The sequence below is a fragment of the Nothobranchius furzeri genome, chromosome 3, assembly GCF_043380555.1.
Source record: "Nothobranchius furzeri strain GRZ-AD chromosome 3, NfurGRZ-RIMD1, whole genome shotgun sequence".
NCBI classification, from domain to species: Eukaryota; Metazoa; Chordata; class Actinopteri; order Cyprinodontiformes; family Nothobranchiidae; genus Nothobranchius; species Nothobranchius furzeri.
The window spans coordinates 78712979-78735432 of NC_091743.1; the positions used below are offsets into that span (position 1 = coordinate 78712979).

A 22454-nucleotide genomic window follows, 5' to 3' on the forward strand; every position below is an offset into this window, starting at 1 on the left:
CAGATAATAAAGTTTATTTTGAAACAGTCATCATGACAAACATGGCGACGGAAGGAGGAGACTCGTGGATATCCTGTGACGTCGTTTTAAAGAAGAGTTTGTTTACATTGTAGTTTGTTGGTATTTCATGTCGCGATGATGGAATCGGGTCCGTTTCCAGAGGAGGTTCCGGAGAGGAGGGTGTGTGTGGTCGGTTCGGAGCTGGTAGAAAACTACACGGTAAGAACCGGACCGGCTCCGGGGTGCAGCTAGTCTGCTAGCAGCACCGACTGATCTTTTTTTATGGTGTTAGTAAGATGATTGTGTCCCAGGCCGCGCCCAACACGACTTTCATCTCTCTGTCTTCTACTGCTGACATGCTGGGACGTCCAGATTCATCCAAACGCGTAGGACCGTCTGGTCTTACGTCCGTTGTTGTAAATATTTGAGCTATACCACAAACAGACGGGTTTACCTTTGATGGACGTCGCTATTGTTCATCTGTACGTGAGTGGGCAGAAGGTGGATATATGATCAGCTGTGTGATGTTTCAGGTTTATGTGATGGATGTGACAGATGGACACCACAGATGGACGGTGAAGCATCGCTACAGCGACTTTTATGAGCTCCATGAGAAGGTAAAGATGGTTGTTACCCTCACGCTGACACAAACAACAGGAGCTTAAAAGGGAGGTCATGTCTGAATCACACAACTACAGTTTGTGTGGAAGCATTCTCATCTGGGTCATGATGAGCCTGACTCAACCCTAACAAGGAGCCTAATGTGTGTGTGCGTGCGTGCGTGTGCGTGTGTGTGTGTGTGTGTGTGTGTCTTTCCAGCTGACTGTAGAGAAAAAGGTTGACCGTCAGCTCCTTCCTCCTAAGAAGATTTTGGGAAAGAACTCGAGGTCTTTGGTGGAGCGGCGTCAGAAGGAACTGGAGCTCTACTTACAGATGCTGCTTCAACAGTTTCCAGAGGCCATGCCCACTGCACTCAACGTTTTCCTGCACTTTCACCTCTATGTGAGTCACTGACTAGTGTCAGAGTCTTTACAGCAATCCTCATACTAAGCAAGCATGCAGCGACAGTGGAGAGGAAAACCCCCCTTTAACAGGAAGAAACCTCCAGAGGATCCTGGCTTAGTATAAGCAGCCATCCACCACGACTCACTGGGGTTGGAGAAGACCACACGCACACACGCACACACGCACACACACACACACACACACACACACACACACACACACACACACACACACACACACACCAAGTAGTGTTGCTATGGTTACATTGTGATTTCTTAGTAAATATTCTATTTGGTGAGAGATAAACTTTATTGTATTTATTCTAGTGAATCTATAATTAAATGGGTAAACTAGTAGTAGCACATTCAACGTCAAAGAAAGTTAAATGTTATTATCAGGAGAGGGAGAATGTTTAAGTGGTTAGCAGCAATGTGCTAGCCGATGGCCCCGTCCATGAGGCTACCACAGCTCAGCAGAACATCATTGTAGCTTCTTCTGGGGAGAAAAACACTTAAAGAAAAAAGAGTCTCCTGTCAGAAGGAGCTTCAATTCCCACTTCCGACAGAACTTCCAAAATGTTCCGGGGGAGGCGGGGGACATTGAGTCTGAATGGACCCTGTTCCGGCACTCCATTGTTAAGGCGGCCAACCGGAGCGGTGGTCGCAGGATCGTCGGTGCCTGTCGTGGCGGCAACCGCCGAACCCGCTGGTGGACACCGGCGGTTAGGGATTGTTTCAAGCTGAAGACAGAGTCCTATCAGGTTTTTTTGGCTTGTGGGACTCCAGAGGCAGCTGATGGGTAACGGCAGTCCAAGCGGAACGCGGCTCGGGTGGTCGCCGAGGCAAAAACCCGGGCATTGGAGGAGTTTGGTGAGACCATGAAGCAAGACTTCTGCATGGCTTCGAGGAGATCCTGGTCCACCATCCGGTGCCTCAGGGGGGGGGAAAGCAGTGCGCTACCAACACTATCTATAGTGGGGACGGTGTGCTGCTGACCTCTACTCAGGACATTGTGGATCGGTGGGCAGAATACTTCGAAGACCTCCTCAATCCCACCGACACATCTTCCAGTGAGGAAGCAGAGTCTGGGGACTTTGGGTTGGCCTCTCAAATCTCTGGTGCTGAGGTTACTGAGGAGGTTAAAAAGCTCCTCTGTGGCAAGGCTTCCGGGGTGGATGAGATCCGCCCGGAGTTCCTTAAGGCTCTGGATGTTGTGGGGCTATGTTGGCTGACACGGCTCTGCAATATTGCGTGGACATTGGGGGTAGTCCCACTGGACTGGCAGACTGGGGTGGTGGTTCCCTTATTTAAAAAGGGGAAACGCAGGGTGTGTTCCAACTACAGGGGATCACACTCCTGAGCCTTCCTGGTAAGGTCTATTCAGGGGTTTTGGTGAGGAGGGTCTGTCGGATTGTTGAACCTCAGATTCAGGAGGAGCAATGTGGTTTTTGTCCTGCCGTGGAACACTGGACCAGCTCTATACCCTTAGGGGGATCCTGGAGGGTATGTGGGAATTTGCCCAATCAGTCTACATGTGTTTTGTGGATTTGGAGAAGGTGTTTGACCGTGCCCCTCGGGGGACCCTGTGGGGGGTAGTCCGGGAGTATGGGGCACCAGGCCCTCTGATACGGGTTGTTAGGTCCCTGTATGACCGGTGTCAGAGCTTGGTCCGCATTGCCGGCAGTAAGTCGGGCTCGTTCCCAGTGAGAGTTGGACTCCGCCAAGGCTGCCCTTTGACACCGATTCTGTTCATAACCTTTATGGACAGGATTTCTACGTGAAGCCAAGGTGTGGAGGACATCCGTTTTGGTGGCCTGAGCATCAGGTCTCTGCTTTTTGCAGATGATGTAGTCCTGTTGGCTTCATCTGAACGGGATCTCCAGCTTTCGCTGGAGCGGTTCACAGCTGAGTGTGAAGCAGCTGGGATGAGAACCAGCACCTTGGGGGGTGGACTACTGGCGGTTGTTAGTAGGGCCCTTTGGGGGCCTTGGCGGCGGCCATGGGTTGCTGCCTGGTGGCTGCATTGCCCCTAAGTGGGTCTGGGTGGGGGCCTGGGGGCTCGGGGTGTGGTGGTGACCGGCCCTGTGTGGGGATCTGGGCAGGGCCTTGGGGGTCGGGTCTTGACATGTATGCTGCAGGGAAGAAGGCGGGAACATGTGGCAGTGCCTGACCCGGGTTTAGTGGCTTCAGGTAGACCTTGGCTCCTCTGTGGTCCCATCATGGGGGAGGGGGAGTGTTATATATTCTGGAAGCTGTGCAAATGCAGGGATGGGAGTAGATATTCTGCTGGGGTGGGGCTGTGTTGGTTCCCTCGGACTCCATGGAGCTCTGCGATGCTGCTGCTTTGGGACCTGGCAAGATGGGCTGGGGTCTCCATGCCCTGGGTGGCATTTTGGCAACAGAGGTGCCTATTGGGGCCAGTGGGGGAGCTGGCTCCCTGGATGGCTTAGGCCAACCAGCCATTCCTCCCCATCCCCACACACATTTTTCTCCTCCTGCTCCCTCACATCATCACACAAACATGCACATAGGACCTTGGGGGATGGACAAGTCAGGGGGTGCGGGTATGGACCCCATTTCCGCATTCCTGTGGCAACCTGCCCCCCAATTTTATTTGCACATTAAACACTTCCACCAACGACATTCCACACAAACACACACTTAGGGCCTTGGGAGTGAGCACATTCAACGGCATCTGGCAAGGGGATCTTTCAGCTTCATCCCAAGTGCCGGTGCCCACTTCCAATTTTAAACTGCACTTAGACACAGAGGACTGTGGGGGGGAAGAGGGGTGGTGTAGTAGCATCAGCTGGCGTAGGCCAGACGATGCTTGCACTGCTCACCACACCTCATCAACACGCACCAACACTGTATTGGAGCAGGGGGGGGGAGACTAGGGGGTCTTAGCGCACCTCTGTTGTCGCTTGGCTTCCCGGGGCTGGAGGATAGGAGGGGGATCTGGCCGTCTGTCTGGGGTCTGGGGTGGTTGGTCACTTTGCTCGGCGTTGGGCAGGGGAGCCTGCTCATCAGCACCCCAGCAGGAAAGGTCGAACTCCGAACATTGATGGTTGTACCCTTTGTGAAGTAGTACCAGGCCCTGAGTGAATAGGGTGTGTATGGGGAGCATGAGTGGGTGTCTGGCATGCATTTTTGTATGTCTTGGGTTGTAGGTTGTATGGGAGAGCATGAGGGAGGGAGTGTGTGACTGTGTTTGTGTATGACTGTATATGTCAGGTGGGGTCTTTGACTCCTCCCCTCTCCTGGTACTTCTTTTGCTGCTACACATCTTCGCCTCCCCTTCCGCTGCCACACTTGGTGTGGAGTGTGGTGCCTTGGTCTGCCTGAGTGTTTGCGGCTCCCAGGTCAGGGGGTTTAAGATTTTTGGCATCTGCCTGATTAATCTCGGTGGCTGCCTGGTGGGATCTGAGTCCCTGGGCTCTGTTGGCTCGGGCATCTGGTCAGGATGCCTCCTGGACGCCTCCCTGGTGAGCTTTTCCGGGCACGTCCAACCGGAAGGAGGCCTAAAGGTAGACCGAGGACATGTTGGAGGGACTATGTCTCTCACCTGGCCAGGGATTACATTGGGATTCCCCCAGAGGAGCTGGCCCAAGTGGCTGGGGAGAGGGATCTGGTCACCCTATTGCTGGGTTGAACTCTCATTTGAAATAGTGTTGAAACCAGAATCGGCAGCTGTTTAAAGTTGAAATAACTTTGTCTCTTTCAGGAGATTAATGGCATCACGGCAGCGCTGGCAGAGGAGCTGTTCCATAAAGGTTAGAAACTGTCATAACAAAGGCCATCAGCCAGATGTTTTCTGCTGTAGAACCATAGATGTCCAGCCTGCTGGTTTTCCACCTAAGCCAACAAGAGTCCATCTTATATAATAATAAACTACAAGACTTAGATTCTTTAATCAGCATTCTACAACACAGACGTGACCATTAACCTGGCCCCAAACACTGAAAGAAATCAGACTTTTTGCTCAAGTCCAAAGAAAAACGCAGCCTCCCTGCGAAGGTTCTGGAGAGGGTGCTGGGATTGTGCAGGAGCTATGGAGTTCTGGTTCTGGCCAGCATTGACCAGCTGATTGTCAGATTAATCATGTTCATAATGAACATCTCTTCTTGCTGTAGGAGAACAACTGCTACAGGCGGGCGAGGTGTTTTCTCTTCATCCGTTGCAGCTTTACTCCATCTCACAGCAGCTCCGCCTCGCCAATCCCACCTGCTTCAATGGAGACGCCAAAACCGACCTGGGACACATCCTGGACTTCACCTGCAGGCTGCGCTACCTTAAGGTCACAAACCTTTGGTTAAAATACCTCACTGTCTCAGCAGGGACTGGTCTCACTGGGTCTTTCTCTCCTCATCAGATTTTTGGGACCAGAGGTCCAGTGGGAACCAGTAATATCCAGGAGAGCAGTCTGCCCTTTGACCTGTCCATCTTTAAATCACTGTTGCAATTAGAGGTAAACTCACCTGAAAACAAACACACACCGGGGGGGTGGGGGGGTGGGGGGGTACGGAGGGGGACGTAACTCAGTCTCTCTCTCCTCCGTTCCCTGAGCCGCAGGTCAATCCGGGTATCCAGTTGTTCCAGGGCTTGGAGCGATCTGGGCGGATCTCTGGCCGCCAACTCATCCTTGATTCTTTCAGACAGTCCTTATTAAAATGCATCAAATAAGGCATCATTATTCCAGCGACTGCTGGACATTAGAGCATGAAAGTCTAAAATATATTCCGTCACTGGTCTTAGCCCCTGTTTGAGGGAGAACATACCCCGAGCTGCCTCTCGTTCAGGGCGAACTGGATCAAAAACCCTCTTTAATTCCTCAGAGAATTCCTGGAATGACCCGCAGATGGCAGCATTGCTCTCCCATGCGGCTGTTCCCCACTGCTTGGCTTGACCTGACAGGAGAGAGATAGTGTAGGCTACATTGGCCCGCTCGGAGGGGAAGGACGACGGCTGCAGCTCAAATGTTAAAAGGCCAGCTGTGCTCTTTGGTGTGAGATAGTGATAGAACCTTCTACCTTAGTGCACCATTCGGTGCTTGGCTGCAGATCCATGTTAAAGGCAAGATCGTACTGTCACGGTCAGACCTAGTATCGATCAGCCGGATCCAACAACAGCCATACAACAGAGAAAGTTTTAAAATGTTTATTTACGGATTTGGTACAGCGATCTGGACCTGCTGGAGTCGGTTCCGGGCAGCGTGGCCTCCTGAAAACAGCAGCAGCGTTCTGTGGTGAGGGCTGCCGATAAAGATGATTACTCCGGTCCAGACAGGGACTAAGGCGATAGGCAGCAGAGGTTGGGCAGTAGGCGGGCAGACGGGTTTAAACGCTCAACCGACTGACAAGGCAGCAGACAATCTCGCACTGAGCAGAAGGAGCCAGGTGCTTAAAAAGGGAGCAGCACAGGTGGAATTAATAAGCTTAGATTACTGTTGCTGCAGGGAGACAGGAAAACACACAGACGTCAGGGGCCTCATTTATCAAGCTTGCTTACGCACTAAACGGGGTCGGAAAACTCCATAAGCAACTTTCCACTGAACTTTGGGATTTATGAAAATATACTTAGTGGAAAAATGTGCTCAACTTTAAGTTGACTAAGGACCTGGCTTACGCACATTTTGGACATGGAGAGCACCTGCAGTGCTGCTGCTGAGAAGGATAAAATTATGAAATCCTGCAGCATTATCACTTGTACCGCTTCATTTTCACACAGAACAAGACCCCACACACACTACCTCAATTTCTGCTTCTGTGAAATAGCGCTTCCTTGATCTGCCTTGATCTACGGCCTCCATCGCCATTGGCGGAGCGCTGCAACAAGCCGGCTTATGTATATGCATGAGATCCACAAGGCACTTTGCATTGACCATTTATGGCAGTAAGTGGGCGTGGTGAGGGCGGGATGTGACTAAAATGCAGCTGAGAAACTTTCTCGTTAGTCTCCGATTTATGAAGCGGGGATTGCGTGCAGCTGTGCGTACTCATGTTTGATAGATCACAAACCTACTTGGCATAAGTACATTTTTTTTGCTGAGCTTAAGTACGGTTTTAGTAAGGATTCTACGCAATGTTTGATAAATGAGACCCCTGGGCATGATCATGACAGGAGCACACCAACTGTCATCTGCTCAAATTTCATGTTTCTTCAGCCTGTTTTAGGTTTCGCGTGCACTGGAATAGATGTTCATTCCTGATGACGAATGGATCCTCATACTGGCAAAAGGTGTTTGAATACCTTTGTCCTTAAGAGACCTTTTTGTAGCAGCATTTTCTCTGCGTGCGTCTCTGCTGGCCAGGAGTGTTTTTTCCCCTTTTATCTGCAGAGTCGTCGACAAAGAAGCGCAGAATGTTGAGTTTGGACTGGATTCTCAGAGTTTAAGTAGGACAGCAGCTTCCATGCAACCGACTACTCCATGAGCTAAAACCGGAAGTCTCTGGGTCACGGGTTTTAACTGACTGCACATCCTGCTGTTTCAGCTCACTGAACAAATCAGTCATGTTTGTGATGAAGTCGAACTGATGTCTCTTCCAGATCAGCGACTGCAACTCTCGGCAGATCTTGGGTCTGCCAACTCTCAGGTCCAGTCTGGCCACCATGAGCATTCATCGCTCTACAGAATCCATGATGGTACATTCTCTTTGAAACTAGGTGTGACCGTTTCTCGGGATGTTTAACCTGACATGAACTTTGTAACTTTTACCCAGGTGGTCCTGGTGCCGGAGGCTAGTGAGTTTTCCCAGTGGGAGCCCGAGGGTGTGGAGTCTAGGTGTCCTGTCACAGCGGTCATTCCCATGTGGACAAACCTGACTACTCTGGACCTAAGCCATAACTGCATCAGCAACATTGACAACTCCGTGGTGAGTGCATCTGCTGCCCAGTGCAATTGTGGAAAATTTTCATGGGAACGTTGGAGACACACAATAATGGGCCATTCCCATCTATACCGGGTCGACCCGGGCCGGGTAGCCCCAGTCGGCCCCAGCCTGGCCCGGTTGATTCCACACATCCTTGTCTTAAGCCCATGTGGGCTGATTCTACCCACCAATCAGAGGCTTGCTCTAATGGAAGGTGTGAATTTGCTGTCAGCAGTGGGTGTGTTGGCCCTGGTCGGCCTGAAGCAGACCCCCTCGAGAAGAGGGCTGAGAATGAGCCTTGGTTGGCCCGGAAAAATACCAGGCTACCCAGATATATAAACAACCTACGCTACCCGGCCCGGGCCGACCCGGTACAGATGGGAATGGCCCATAAGAGAGACCAGTCAGCCTTTTGTCTTATTTATTTCCAAAGGCATAAAACACATTCAGGTCTCACTCTATGGACATGTCACAGAAATTAGCCCAGAATGGAAGAATACATACTGCTATTTAGTTCAGCACACACACACACGCACACACGCACGCACGCACGCACGCACGCACGCACGCACGCACACACACACACACACACACACACACACACACACACACACACACACACACACACACACACACCAGGGCTGTACAGTATGACATATATGTCACACGTGAGAAGAACAAAAACTCTGTGCGATAAACTATCTTTAGACATAGCACTCACGGAACATCTTTACAAATTACAACTTTTTATTACAAAAGGTCAGTTACCTGTTTTTCGTGTAAGGAAGATGTGACAGGCAAAGCCATGGCACACCACTATTCCACAGCTTAGGGACAGCATGCAAGAAGGCTTTATATCGTGCACCAGGTACAGTTAATGGTGAGAGTTCAGCGGTTCGCAAAGACCGTTGTGGGACAGAAGGATTAATGATGTCAGAGAGGATCCTGGGCAAGAAGGATCTTAAACGATAAACCAACACCCTACCTTTAAAATTCATGCAAAAGGAGACGGGCAGCCAATAGAATCCATGTAATATGTGCGCGTCTGTGAGAGTTGGTTGAGAAACTAGGTGACAAACAAGGAAACCTTTTTCAATGGGGTTAAATGGCACAACTGAAAGAAACATGACTTGATAGTGGCGTGTATGTGCAGTGTTCAAGTCAGCTCATCGTCCAGCTTCGTAACTAGACTAAAGACAAAAGACTGAAAGCTAATAGGGGCAGCAGATAGATTAGGTGCAGTATTATTGTGATTTCTTGGTTGAAATAAGTTTTATTGTTTAAGTGTAAGAAGCTTGCAGAAAGCCAGAGTTTGCTTTCTGAGAGGCAGTCCAGTAGAGTCTGAAGGGTGTTGGGTGGAGTAACAGCAAAATAAATTTGACAGTCATCTGAAGAAGAAGAAAAAGAAGACTATCTTTTCTATATCGCCTCTCAAGATAAAAATCACGAGGTGCTTCACAAAAACAAAAACAAAAAATGTAGATATAAAAAGATTTCGAAAACTATTAAAAATATGTTTACAGTGAGAAACAAAAAAATGTAAGGAAAGAGAGAGAGAAAATGATTAGGAAAAAGGGAAATCAATGGATCCTGGGAAAGGTTGAATAAGAGCAGAATAAGGAGAGGGTGATGAAGGTCCCACCAAAGCCTGAACAGGTGAGTTTAAAGGAGACCACTGAGTCCACTGATCTCAGGCTCAGGGGGAGAGAGTTCCAGAGTCTGGGGGCCACAGCAGCAAATGATCTGTCACCTTTGGTCTTTAGCCTGGTGCGTTGCACAACCAGTAGGCTTTTGTCACTGGACCTCAGGGACCTGCTGGGTGTGTAGGGACTGAGAAGATCACCCATGTAAGATGGTGCTTGTCCATGTAAGGCCCTATAGACCAGAACCAGGATCTAGAAATGAACCCTGAAGTTGACTGGCAGCCAGTGAAGCTGGAGGAGAAGCGGGGTGATGTGGGTGTGTTTGAAGGACTTGGTCAGAAGCCGAGCACAGGCATTCTGAACCACCTGTAGACGGTTCAGGGAGGTTCTGCTCAGTCACGTGAAAAGAGAGTTACAGTAGTCTAAGCATGAGGAGATGAAGGTGTGGAGAACTGTCTCAAGTTCAGAGCGGGACAGAATGGGACTCGGCTTAGCAATGTTCCTGAGATGGAAGAAGGCAGAGCGAACAAGAGAACTGACATGAGAATCCAGGCTGAGAGCTGGGTCAAAGGTCACACCAAGATTCCTGACGGAAGGTTTGGTGTGGGAAGCAAGCTGACATACTTGCTTAGTATGATGATTACTGCGAAGACACTGAGAGTAGTCAGTGACTCAATCAATCAATCAATCAATCAAGTTTTATGTATATAGTGCTTTCCACCACCCTCAAAGAGGGCCCAAGGCGCTGGACAAGAAAAGCAACAAAGATAAAAGTAGCAAGTCATAAAAACATTAAAATAAGAAATAGACATTTGTGAGAACAATAAAATGCCAATGAGATTAAATTTAGTTAAAAGAACATTTAAATGAATTAGTTAAAAGAAAGCTAAGAACAAAAGTGAGTGAGTGAGTTCAAGATGGCGCTTGTGAGGGTGCACGCAGCGAGCTGCTCGTCTTCTTCACGCAATGGAACCTGGCGTTTTATTGGCTTTTATGCACTTTTGTTGTTTCTGAGGCTTTTTCTGAACGGTGTGGCTTCTCTGGTGACTTACGATCGAGCTGCGCTGCTGAGGCTTCGTCCTCCTGTTGATATAGCGGGCGCTGCGCGCTGGGAACCTCACGGATGGCGTTGCTGTTTGTACTGCCCGTGTGCTCTCTCCCCCCCGGCCGTGATTTGTCGGCCTTCTGTCCGCCCCAGCTCGAGAAGGAAGCATCGCAGAAGACGGGGAAAGCGAGGTAGCCGGTGCGTGAGACGTCGGGCTGTGACCCAGTGGCTCCGAGATGTCAGATGGATTACTCTGCGCCCTGCCTTGTGAACTTGTCCAGCTCTGAGGGTGAGCTGGCACCGCACCAAGGCCATTCGGCTCGAGGACCTCACCAGAGTGGGTTTTGCTGGAAGAATCTGCGTGTGGTTACGGGCTCTGAGCTGGAGGAGATGGTCAATCAGATTGATAATTCAATACCACATCTTATTGATCAATTAATAAGTGTAGCTAAATCCACTACGCTACATTTTACTATTTATCTTTAACCCAGGTGAGATCCTTCTGACGCTGACTCTTGTTCAAAAAGTGGCTTGACACAAGGAATGCGACAGCTGAAATCCGTGTCTTGCATACGTCTGTGTGGTGGTTCTTGAAGCACTGACTCCAGCTGCAGTCCACTCTCGGTCTCCTCCGCATTTTCGAATGGGTTTTGTTTCAAAATCCTCTTCAGGATGCAGTTATCTCTGTTGTTGTACACTTTTTCTACCACATCTTGTCCTTCCCTTCGCCTCTCTATTAATTGGACACAGCTCTGTGAACAGCCATCTTTAGCAATTAGTTTTTGTGTATTGCCCTCCTTGTGTCAGTGGTCGTCTTTTGGACAACTGTCAAGTCAGCAGTCTTTCCCATGATTGTGTAGCCTACAGAACTAGACTGATAGACCACATAAAGGCTTTTGCAGACGTTTTGAGTTAATTAGCTGATTAAAGTTTGGCACCAGGGGTCTTCTATTTTCAACTTTTTCACAATATTCTAATATTCTGAGATACTGAATTTGGGATTTTCATTAGTTGTGAGTTAAAATCATCAACATTAACAAAATAAACATCTGAAATATATCAATCTATGTATAATGAATGACTAATGTACAAGTTTTGTTTTTTTAATGGAATTACTGAAATAATTTTTTTATGATATTCTAATTTAATGACAAGCACTTGTACAATACAGGCGAAAAGTTTGAACACACCTTCTCATTCAATGTGTTGTCTTTATTTTCATGACCATTTACATTGGGAGATTATCACTGAAGGCATCAAAACACACAGTGTAAAAGCTTGGTATTTTTGCATTTTTATGCTTGATTTGAGAAAGCTCCCCACATTGTCTGTTGTAGAAGCTAATCTCTAAAGTGGAGTTTTTGGATCTGAGCTACAACCATCTTTCCTTGGTCGAGAACCTTCAGGTATGGATCGGCTCAGTGTCTTTTGTAGTAAAACTGTTTAAAATGTTATTTTAATGTTTTTGTTTGCACCATTGGCGAAGCAAATACAACCTTTTTCGTAGTAAGGGACTCAAGTACCTCTATCTGCTCAAGTGTCAAAGAAAAACTCAAGTCTAAAAAATCCAAAGTTGATGCTAAAGCCATTTCAAAAGAGCGCCTTGACTGTGCCAACACCATATTTGTTCTATTTCTCTGTCTCAGACCTAGCATTAAGCCCGCCCAACAAACATAAGTTGTTAAAGCCAATGGTAGACCTGCAGACACTAGAATGGGGCATGGCTAGACTGAGCTGCTATGGTTGGTCTGGATCTCTAGGCTAGTTGAATGAAGTTTCTGCAGACTGAAGATCTTCTGCTGTTATTGGGTCAGTTTCTTACTTTTGGTTTTTGGTTTTAGCATCTGTACAACCTGGTCCATGTGGATCTGTCCTACAACAGCCTAAAAGCTCTGAATGCTGCTCACACCTGTCTGGGGAACATTAAAACCTTGAGCCTGGCTGGGAACCAGCTGGAGAGACTTAGTGGCCTCTCAAAGCTCTACTCTCTAGTCAACCTAGACCTCAGCCACAACCAGGTGGCCCAGGTAAGAAAATGTTCATTACACAAGTCATTAAACATGGAATTCTTTATTGTCTCTCTCGGCTCCCTTTATTTTCAGTATAAATTCATTATTCTCATATTTCTGGACCTGAAGTCTTTCATCATCGTCGTCATCATCTTTATTTATATAGCACCTTCTAACTGCCAGAAGGCAAACCAAATTGCTGTACACACATTAAAAAAGTTTGAATAAAGACAAATAAAATTTTAGAGACAGAAACCACTAGAGACTCACCAGTGTGACTTTTATTTTTTCAGCTGGAAGAAATCAAGAATATTGGATCTTTACCCTGTTTGGAGATACTGAACCTTTCCAGTAACCCTGTATGCATCATTCCGGACTACAGAACAAAGGTTTTGACACAGTTCGGAGACCGGGCTGCAGAGGTAGGCCACCATAAATGCAGTTTATGTGCTAGAATGTGCTTATGCCTGGTCCAGTTTTCTTAACCTCTTAAACCCAAAGGACCCAGTACCGGGTCCTGAACTACTTCTGGTTTCAAAGTCATTCCAAAACCATACTTACTGTTCACCAATATAAGCAAACTACACATGTACATAACGGGAAGAAGCTAGTCTAAACAATAAAAACATTGTTTTCCACCTCAGCGACACCTAATTCACACAATGAGCCTTTAAATAAACCGGAAGTAAAAAATCACTGACTCCACATATCAAGCAAAGCCTGAGGAAAACACACAACAGTGACAATAAAATACGATCCTATCCAGAAAGCCAGCCACCCAAAAATAAAGCCACGATTCTCTTCTTTCAAACAATATAAGTATCATTTCTGTACCTTACAAAAACTCACAAAGCCAGCCGCGATCAAACAGAGAACAGCACAGCTCTTTATCGGCAGTCAGCAGCCTAAAGTCTGTCTTACCTTTGCTGATTTGTGATCATAATCCGTGTTCCGGTAAAAAATCCACTCGATTCGTGTAATCCATTTTCCCACAGTCAAAACGAACTCATTCCTCACTGTTTTTGCCGTGTTTTGCTCCCTACAGGCGAGTTAGAAGTCCGCGACGCCATCTTAACCAGAAGATTGGCTCACCCCTTGAGGAGCTCCTGGTCTTGTTGTTTCAGTTTGGATACAATGAAACGCAACACCACTTGATTCTATTGGCTCAGAGCTTTAAGGCGTGGTTTGAACCACACAAATTGTCCAATGGGATCCTGAGATATCTGTAACATTTAATACATATGACCAATAAGATGTGATATTCCATACAAATATGAAATATCAATCTGATTGATCTTTGAATGTTTGATCAGAAGATTCTAGGGTTCTTTGCTTCTTCAGGGACCATAAACACACTTCGTATTAATTCAGACAGAGTCAGTATATAGTTTGTAAAATGAATTTAATTATTTTTCCTAAACTAATAATTTATACATGACAAGATATGAATAATGAGATGTGGTGTGGTGGATGTGAGGTGTTGTGATGGAAGCTAGATGTCGTAGCAACCGTTCTTTGTATCTGAGAGAAATTGTGAAATCTGGGTGTAAAAGAATTTGTTGTTTGTTATAAACTAGAGAGTTGTTTATTCATAAAACCTCATCAGACACCAGTGTGCAGGCTTACGGTACCCTTGTATGAGTTGCTCCCGGCGGTCTGGAGGTTTGCGGTCAGAGTGGTGATGTCAGTGGACGTCGAAACCACAATACTCAAACATTAGTAGCATCCTCTGAGTTCAACTTCCCCGGCCATGAGATGCAACCCAGGGTCTGCAGATTAGGTGTGAAGTAGCTCTGAAAAGAGCTGTTGTGTCTGTAAACACTTGCATCGTCGCAGAAAGGCTTTGACTGAAGGTCAAAGGAGATGGTTTCAAAAAGGCTTCTTTCCCGATTTGGCCGAATCGGGGTTCAGCTGGAAACTGAATTAATCAGGAAGTAATTCTTGTTTTATTAAGCTACTTTATGATTTCCGGGCAAGTTTGGCAAATCAGAATTTTACACATTTCTGAGTGTTTACCAACATCCCTCAGAAAGCCATGCCCTCCTCAGATACAAAGATGTTTTTAACCTTAACATGAATCTTATTGAAATGTGTATGAGTGTAAACAATGATTAACTTGTTAAATCAAACACATAGTGATTTGTGATATAAATGGATCGTTGTAAGAGCAATATTCATTTAAACTTCATTTATTTAAGCACAGATTATTCAAACTTTTAATTTAAAAAGCTTGTTTATTCATCACATATGATTATTTAAGCTTATGAGTTGTAAAAGTCATGGAGTCTTCACTTGTTCATGTTGATGTCTGGTGTCCATGCAGTGTGTCGGACCTTGGGAGAGAATGTTTGTGTGAATGTTTTGTCTAAATGGACTGTCAACTTGCGCTGAACAGAACCTTCTGGATTTGGAAGGCCAAATAGAAAGTGGATTTATGCTGTAGATGAAAGGTTATTATGTTGATCAATATATAGGTGAAAATGGACCCTTTTGGACGTTACATATCGTCGCACGTATCTCTTGTGTGCCATGTGCGCATGACGCACGAGGGAGTGTTTACCTGCAGCGCTGACTCTCTCGCTAGCATTTATTGACGAGAGGAGCTTTTCAGGTAGTTTGCTGGTTTTGTCGACATCTTATTTTTACAATGGCTGGAAAAAACAAGAAGTTTTTCACCACTAAAGAGGTCCTGGATGTGTTAGCTGATGATGGCGGCGCTAACGTGTCCGGTGGATGCATCTTCTCATGAGGATTTAGTCTGCACAGATCAGGACAGTAGTGACCTGGATTATGAAATCCCTTCTTCAGAAAGGTATGTAACCCATTTCCCTTAACTATTTTATTTGATTTGGTATAAAATTACTGATAAATTTACCAAATAATATATATTAATATATGTAGTTATTTATGTACATAATCCTGTCTACATCATCAGTTGGGCTTGTTTTAGTTTTTCAAATAAGTCTTTTTTACTCTGTTATTGTAAATGAGTACAAATTTACTATATAAACTTTGATTTTGTGTAAAATTATGGATATATTCACCAAATAATGTATATATTCTTTATTTATGTACATAATCCTGTCCAAATAAGCATATTGCTCATTTTCTCTCTTCAAATAGGTCTTTTTCTCCTTCTTATTGTAAATGAATATAATGTTATGACATAAACTTTGGTTTTTGTATAAAAATTACTAATATATTTACCAAAATATATATATTTTCTGTTATTTGTCTACATAATCCTGTCCACATCAGCATTTTAGCTTATTTTCTCTGTTCAAAAAGATCTTTTTCTCAAGTGTTGTTGTGAATGGATATGTTTTTACATCATGTTTTTTTTTCCCATGCGGCTTTACAGTGAATAGCGATGAAATGGATTAGGAGTACAAACCACCATCACCTGGACAGGTATCCTTCGCTCGGCCACAGGCATGGCCACGCCCATCTTCTTCTGCTCCAAACCCAAGGAAAGGAAAAGCCCCAAGCTCATCTTTACTAAGTGGAAACCATAAATGTGTTTGTGCAGCTCTGACAGTGAGTAATTTGTAGATAGATAAACTTTATTGTCTATCACAAACTGAGGCAGAAATTCACCTTTGACATGGCTCACCTTACAATACAATCCATATCCCATTCACACAAATGTATAAAAAGACAATTAAAAGGTATTAGAATGTTAACAGTGTAAAAAAAATAAAACTTTAAGAATTCTAAATTGTAATTGCGGTGGGAACAAATGATTTCTTATAGACAGCTTTCTTGGAACCCTGAACCTCCTTCCTGATGGAAGTAACTGAAAATGTGGGTTCGATGGATGGGTTGAGTCTGCACTGATCAGGGTAGCCTTCCTGTGCACTGCTCGCTCGTGAAGAACAGAAAGTGGGATCTGAGGTGAACCTGTAATTTTGCTGCCTAATTTAACAATGCGAGAGAGTTGTGTTTTGTGTTTAACTGTGAGAAAGTTATACCAAGCTGTAATATTGGACGTTAGAATGGATTCAATCAGTGATTTATATACAATTGTTAGGATGTCCTTGTTCACATTGAGTGCTCTTAGCTTCCTTACCACTTCTTTCCACCAGAGCCGTCAGCAGCCGTCAGCAGCGCGAGTCGGCCGCGTCTCAGGAGCAGCATGCCGCGGCCCTTACGCGCCGGTTCTATTTTCTACGCGCGATGCCTCTGAAACGGGTCGAGTTCGACATTTTTGGGGAAGGAAAGACAGGAAATCGGACGTGGAAACGGAGCGAAGCTCCCAAGATTTTCAGAATAAAGAACGTACTGCCTTCCGGTTGCTTTACTTTAAAAAAGGTTACTAACTGTGCGGCCCCGTGAGAAGTTATCACCTAGCTAGCAGTCTCCTTTGTTTTTCAGGTCCGTATTGGCGATTATAAAACAGACAGAACATAAAACACAAACATTTTGGAGCCATGTTGTAGTTCTCTCCTGCTTGTTGTTGTGTTTACTGACGAAGTCACTCGTGTGACTTCATGCTCTGTCGGTGACAGCTGCTCCCCTGCTGCTTCGCGTCTCGTGGGAAGGGCCAAGCAGCAGCTTACGCGAGCAAGACGTGCTGCTGCAGTAACGTGCTGCTGACGGCTCCGGTGGAAAGAAGGGGTTAGCAGGTGGAGTCTTTGCAGCGCTTTCTTGTAGACACCGTTGCTGTGATTTGCAAAGGACAGGTGGTCATCAATTTCTGTTCCCAGATACTGGAATGACTGAACCTGCTCCACAGGCTGACCCTGTATGCTGAGGGGTTCGAACAGGGATGTGTCTGCCTCACTGACTGCCCCACAGCACATTTCTTTAGTTTTTTAGATATTCAGCCCCAGGTGAAAGTCTTCAAATGTCTGGACCAGATTGCTGACCGCCTGCTGATATTTAGACATGTCCTCCGATGTCTTCACTGATGCCACCAGTGCCATGTCGTCTGCATACTTATAAAGGGCCATTCTCTCACTATGGCACCGGATGTTGTTTGTGTAGACTGACAAAAGCACTGGAGACAAAAAGCCTTGTGGCAGTCCAATGCTAATGACACTTTTCGTGGATTAAAATCCTCTTAAAAACACTTGTTGTGGCCTGCCTTTCAAAAAGTTGTGGCTCCATAAAAGCAGCGTTGTGTGGAGATGGAGATCTGAAAGCTGTTCCAGCAGAAGGCTGGTGTCTACTGTATTAAATGCAGAAGAAAAATCCATGAATAAGATTCTTGTGTATGGTTGTGTAGAGTCCATGTGTTTAGTGACAGCATTTAGAAGTGTGAGACTTGCATCCTCTACACCACATTTTGCCTTGTAAGCAAATTGTAGCGGATCCAGCTGGTCTGAGATAAATTTTGTCAAGTGTCCTCCCACTACCCTTTCCATGCAATTGCACAGAACTGATGTAAGGGCCACAGGTCTAAAGTCCCCCAGTTCTTTTGCATGAGCTTTCTTGGGGATCGGAATTATCACAGATTCTTTCCATTGCTCTGGAAAGAATCTGTGATAATTCACATTACATTTTCATAGCCAACTTGATTTTTATGTATGATGATGTTTCAGTTTTCTCAGTTTTCTTGATGTAAAATTCTATTTTGAATGTTGTTGTTAATAAATTTGCTCCATTAGGAGTCAAATGAATTCCTCGTTATGATTTTCCCTTATTTTGAATGGATAAATATATGTTGGGTGGATTTCCCCCCCAAATCCTCAAAAACATTATTTTTAAGTTAAAAATTAGGAAAAAAAGAACTTAAAGAAAAAAACTGAGAATTTCCAAATGGCACAAACTGTGCCAAAAGTTGCCCAAAATGGTCCATAAGAGGTCCACCTGGACTTCTATCAACTAAAACCTCTCTAACTTTTCTATACTTCCTTTTTTTCTTTATTTTTGAGTCAGCAAATGTTCAGACCCTATTCTATGGATTTCTAGATGTTTTAGGCTGCAACTAGGTATTTTAGAAGGAATTTTAACATCATAAAGTGGATTTTTTTAGGCAGAACAGATTTTCGTTCTCATTTCTGCTGTGTTCCAGATCCTTTTACTCTCAATCAGTGACATAAGTGTTGCTTTTTAGACTTTTGGAGTAATTTTTAGAGTCTTACATTTATTTGCTACCAAAACAGCTCAAATAAACCTTGTAGTTTATGAGATATACTCAAATCATTTTGGGCATATCTTTTTAAAGAAAATCTCTGAAAAATGACCTAGGGTTCAAGAGGTTAAAGTCGCTACATTTTTTATGAAGATTTTCTTTGGAAATCATGAAGTGGAAGAAGAAGCAACTTTTTATATAGCGTCTCACAAGATAAAATCATGAGACTCTTTACAAGAGCATTACTAAAAGTTTAAAAAGATTTAAAAATAAAAAAATAAAAGTCATCACAGGATCCAGAAGAGGACAGAACTGACTGAAACAACAGCATGAGGAAGTAGAGGATGAGGAGGAGGTCCCACCAAAGCCTCAACATGTGATTTTAAAGGAGACCACTGAGTCCACTGATCTCAGGCTCGGGGGGAGAGAGGTCCAGTGTCTGGGGCCACAGCAGCAGATGATCTTATGCAGTTTTCAGACCCCGATATGTGTGTAAGCAGCTTTAGAGTTGAGGCCCCTGGTGTTCAGATAATCTGGACAACTGTTGCTCAGGTACATCTTTAAGGTATTTTCTAATGTTTATTTTTTAAATAAAAAAAATTGAGAACAAGTTCTCATTCACAAACATGACCTGGCCGAGAGCCTCGGAAAATAGTACACACAGTCTGGCACTTTGAAAGATCATTGTTTTTCCTAATACCACTAATATTATTACTGTGTGTGTGTGTGTGTGTGTGTGTCATGTTGTCAGATTTGTCTGGACTTTAAGGTGACTACAGAGAAGGAGCTGGACACAGTGGAGGTGTTGAAAGCCATCCAGAAAGCTAAAGAAGCTAAAGACCGGATGAGCAGCAGTGAGACAAAGGTACCGCTGTCATGCTGACGTAGACGGCCATTACTTATGACCACCATTAGAAGCTTAGAAGTCCTCTCCTTCAGTTTTAATTAGACCTGCCTACATTTTCTTTTAGAATGTAGAGTTTACGTTTTAGTTGGGTCCTCTTTTCTTTTGCTGTTGTCAGGCTAGTGAGGCGACCAGACTTTCTGCTACTCTTCCTGTCACCTCCTCCTCCCCCAGCCCGGCCCAGCAGGCTGCCTGCCCCAGCCAAGGTAATCATGTATGCATCAGGCTGATTTTTGGAGACAGTAGTAGCGGCCATTTTTCTCATACAGTACTGTCTTTCATAAAGCAAGGTATATCAATGTGTACATTTTTTTAATACTTATTTCTTGAGAGATGAGATTTCTTGTGTAGATCCAGATGTTAAGAATCAACATTTAGAAGGTAGAACAAAGGTGACATACAGAATTGTACTGCAAGGATGTCTTGAATTACCAAATGAATACTACTTCAAAACATTTGTATAATCTAACAAGACTAGATTTGATGAAAAAAAATGCTACTTTGGAGGTCTTACTTACAGCAGAGTTTGGAACGGGTGGGAAACATTCACTGGATGCAAACTGATGTATCATAAGATCTATGGAAATATTTGGAAATGTTATTTATGTACATAAATAGATGTAACCTTGGGAAAAGTCCCAGCACAAATTTTCTGCCAATCCAAGCGGTTGATGTTCTTCTCCGGGGGTCTCATTTATCAAACATTGCATAGAATCCTTACTAAAACCGTATTTAAGCTCAGCAAAAAAAAAAAGTACTTACGCCAAGTAGGTTTGTGATCTATCAAACATGGAGTACACACAGCTGCACGCAATCTGCTTCATGAGTCGGAGACTTAACAAGAATGTTTCTCAGCTGCATTTTATGTTTATGTTTATTTATTTGGCAGACGCTTTTATCCAAAGCGACGTACAATTTTTAACTTGTAGGGCATGTTGTGATCTGTAGGGGAAACCGGAGTACCTGGAGGAAACCCACGCATGCATGGGGAGAACATGCAACTCCACGCAGAAAGGCCACAGCTGAGTTTCAAACCTGCAACCTTCTTGCTGCGAGGCAACAGTGCTAACAACTGCGCCACCATGCAGGATTTTAGTCACATCCCGCCCTCACCACGTCCACTTACTGCCATAAATAGTCAATGCAAAGTGCCTTGTGGATCTCATGCATATACATAAGCCGGCTGTTGCAGCGCTCCGCCAATGACATGGCGACCATAGATCAAGGCCGATCAAGGAGGCACAATTTCACAGAAGTAGAAATTGAGGTACCTGTGGGTGAGGTGGAGAAATGAAAGGAAGTGCTTTTGCAAAACAAGTAAGAGAAAATCCACGGAGTGGCACAGCGTTGCTGAAGCCGTCAATGTTGTGAGTTCTTCAGAGAGATCTGTGGCGGATATAAAAAAAAAAAGGTCCAATCGGGATTCAATCCCCAGACACCCAAATGAAAGTCACGCACGTTAACCAGTCAGCCAAATGGAGATCTCCCCTGTACAAGTATCAATTGGGTCACAGTGACAGGACACACACTGTCACAGGCGCATGACATTCTGTCTCAATCTATCACCCTGCTGATATTCTGTATTCTGTATGCTGTGCTTCAGGCTGTGTGAGTGTACGCGCGCGTTTGTGTGCGTGTGGGGGGTCTTGTTCTGTGTGAAAACGTAGCAGTACAAGTGATAATGCTGCAGGATTTCATCATTTTATCCTTCTCAGCAGCAGCACTGCAGGTGCTCTCCATGTCCAACATGAGCGTAAGCAAGGTCCTTAGTCAACTTAAAGTTGTGTACATTTTTCTGCTAAGTTTTCTTTCACAAATCCCAAAGTTTGCGTGGAAAGTTGCTTACACAGTTTTCCGACCCCATTTTGTGCGTAAGCAAGCTTGATAAATGAGGCTCCAGGTCTCTATTCCACAGCTGCTTAATAGAATCAAAGCCTGAGGTTTCCATAGAGCAGGGCTATTCAAGTTTGGGCCTCAAGGGCCGGTATCCAGCACGTTTTAGTGTTTTCTCTGGTCCAACACACCAGATTCAGTGTCTGAGTCACCTGTGCAGCAGCTCATCAGGCTCTGCAGACAACACATTCTCACACCCAAGGTGTCAAAATATGACGCGTGTGACCAAGCCTCAATATATGACGATTTGCGATGCCCCAGCGCATCAGGAGACGACGATCAGGGACACGCTGGTTCACGTGGCTCCGCTGGCGTCACTGTTTGACGCGCGCAGTCACACGGACATTATTCGACTATTTAACCTTCCCCTCACCCCAATTCTAACCTTAATTAAGGTCCATAAACTGTGAACTTAAGGTTAGGATTGGGGTGAGGGGAAGGTTAAGTAGTTCACAAGTAGTTCTAATGTCCGTCTCACCACTGGCGTCGGATACCTACGCTGTGGGACGCTGCATCAGCTGTTTGTCCCTGATCATCGTCTCCTGACGCGCTGGGGCGTCCTGAATCGTCATATATTGAGGCTTGGTCACGCGTCATATTTTGACGTCTTGGGTGTGAGAATGTATTGCTGCAGAAGCCTGTTGATCACCTGGGGCCTCATTTATAAAGCTTGCTTACGCACAAAACAGGATCGGAAAACTGCGTAAGCAACTTTCCACGCAAACTTTGGCATTTATAAAAAAAAACTTAGAGGAAAAATTTGCGCAACTTTAAGTTGACTAAGGACTTGACTTAAACACATTTTGGACATGGAGAGCACCTGCAGTGTTGCTGCTGAGAAGATGCAATTATGAATTCCAGCAGCATTATCACTTGTGACCCCAGCTGATTGAAATCTGGTGTGTTGAAGCAGGGTTACAACTAAAATGTGCTGGATACCGACCCTCAAGGCTCTTCTTCTTCTTCTTCTGGCTCTCGGAGGGTGCAGACGCTTTTTTCCTCCTCTCCTCC

General features: G+C 45.3%; 1 protein-coding gene across 6 annotated transcripts in view; it reads left to right on the forward strand.

Annotated features, from left to right (window-relative positions):
• The window catches only part of nisch (nischarin), an 84707-nt gene continuing 62253 nt past the window's right edge, over positions 1–22454 (forward strand). For 2 of the 6 annotated variants that reach the window (XM_054733479.2, XM_054733484.2), the window contains exons 1-13: positions 1–219; positions 534–617; positions 820–1002; positions 4729–4777; positions 5138–5301; positions 5377–5472; positions 7551–7646; positions 7724–7876; positions 11899–11967; positions 12403–12588; positions 12864–12992; positions 19398–19511; positions 19669–19756. In XM_054733479.2, coding sequence (XP_054589454.2) covers positions 136–219; positions 534–617; positions 820–1002; positions 4729–4777; positions 5138–5301; positions 5377–5472; positions 7551–7646; positions 7724–7876; positions 11899–11967; positions 12403–12588; positions 12864–12992; positions 19398–19511; positions 19669–19756 — 1495 coding nt within the window. In that variant the 5' untranslated portion in view covers positions 1–135. Of the gene's footprint in view, positions 220–533; positions 618–819; positions 1003–4728; positions 4778–5137; positions 5302–5376; positions 5473–7550; positions 7647–7723; positions 7877–11898; positions 11968–12402; positions 12589–12863; positions 12993–19397; positions 19512–19668; positions 19757–20498; positions 20914–22454 lie in introns of those variants that run through there. The other 4 variants (XM_054733489.2, XR_001572903.3, XM_054733473.2 and 1 more) reach the window with 4 other exon arrangements.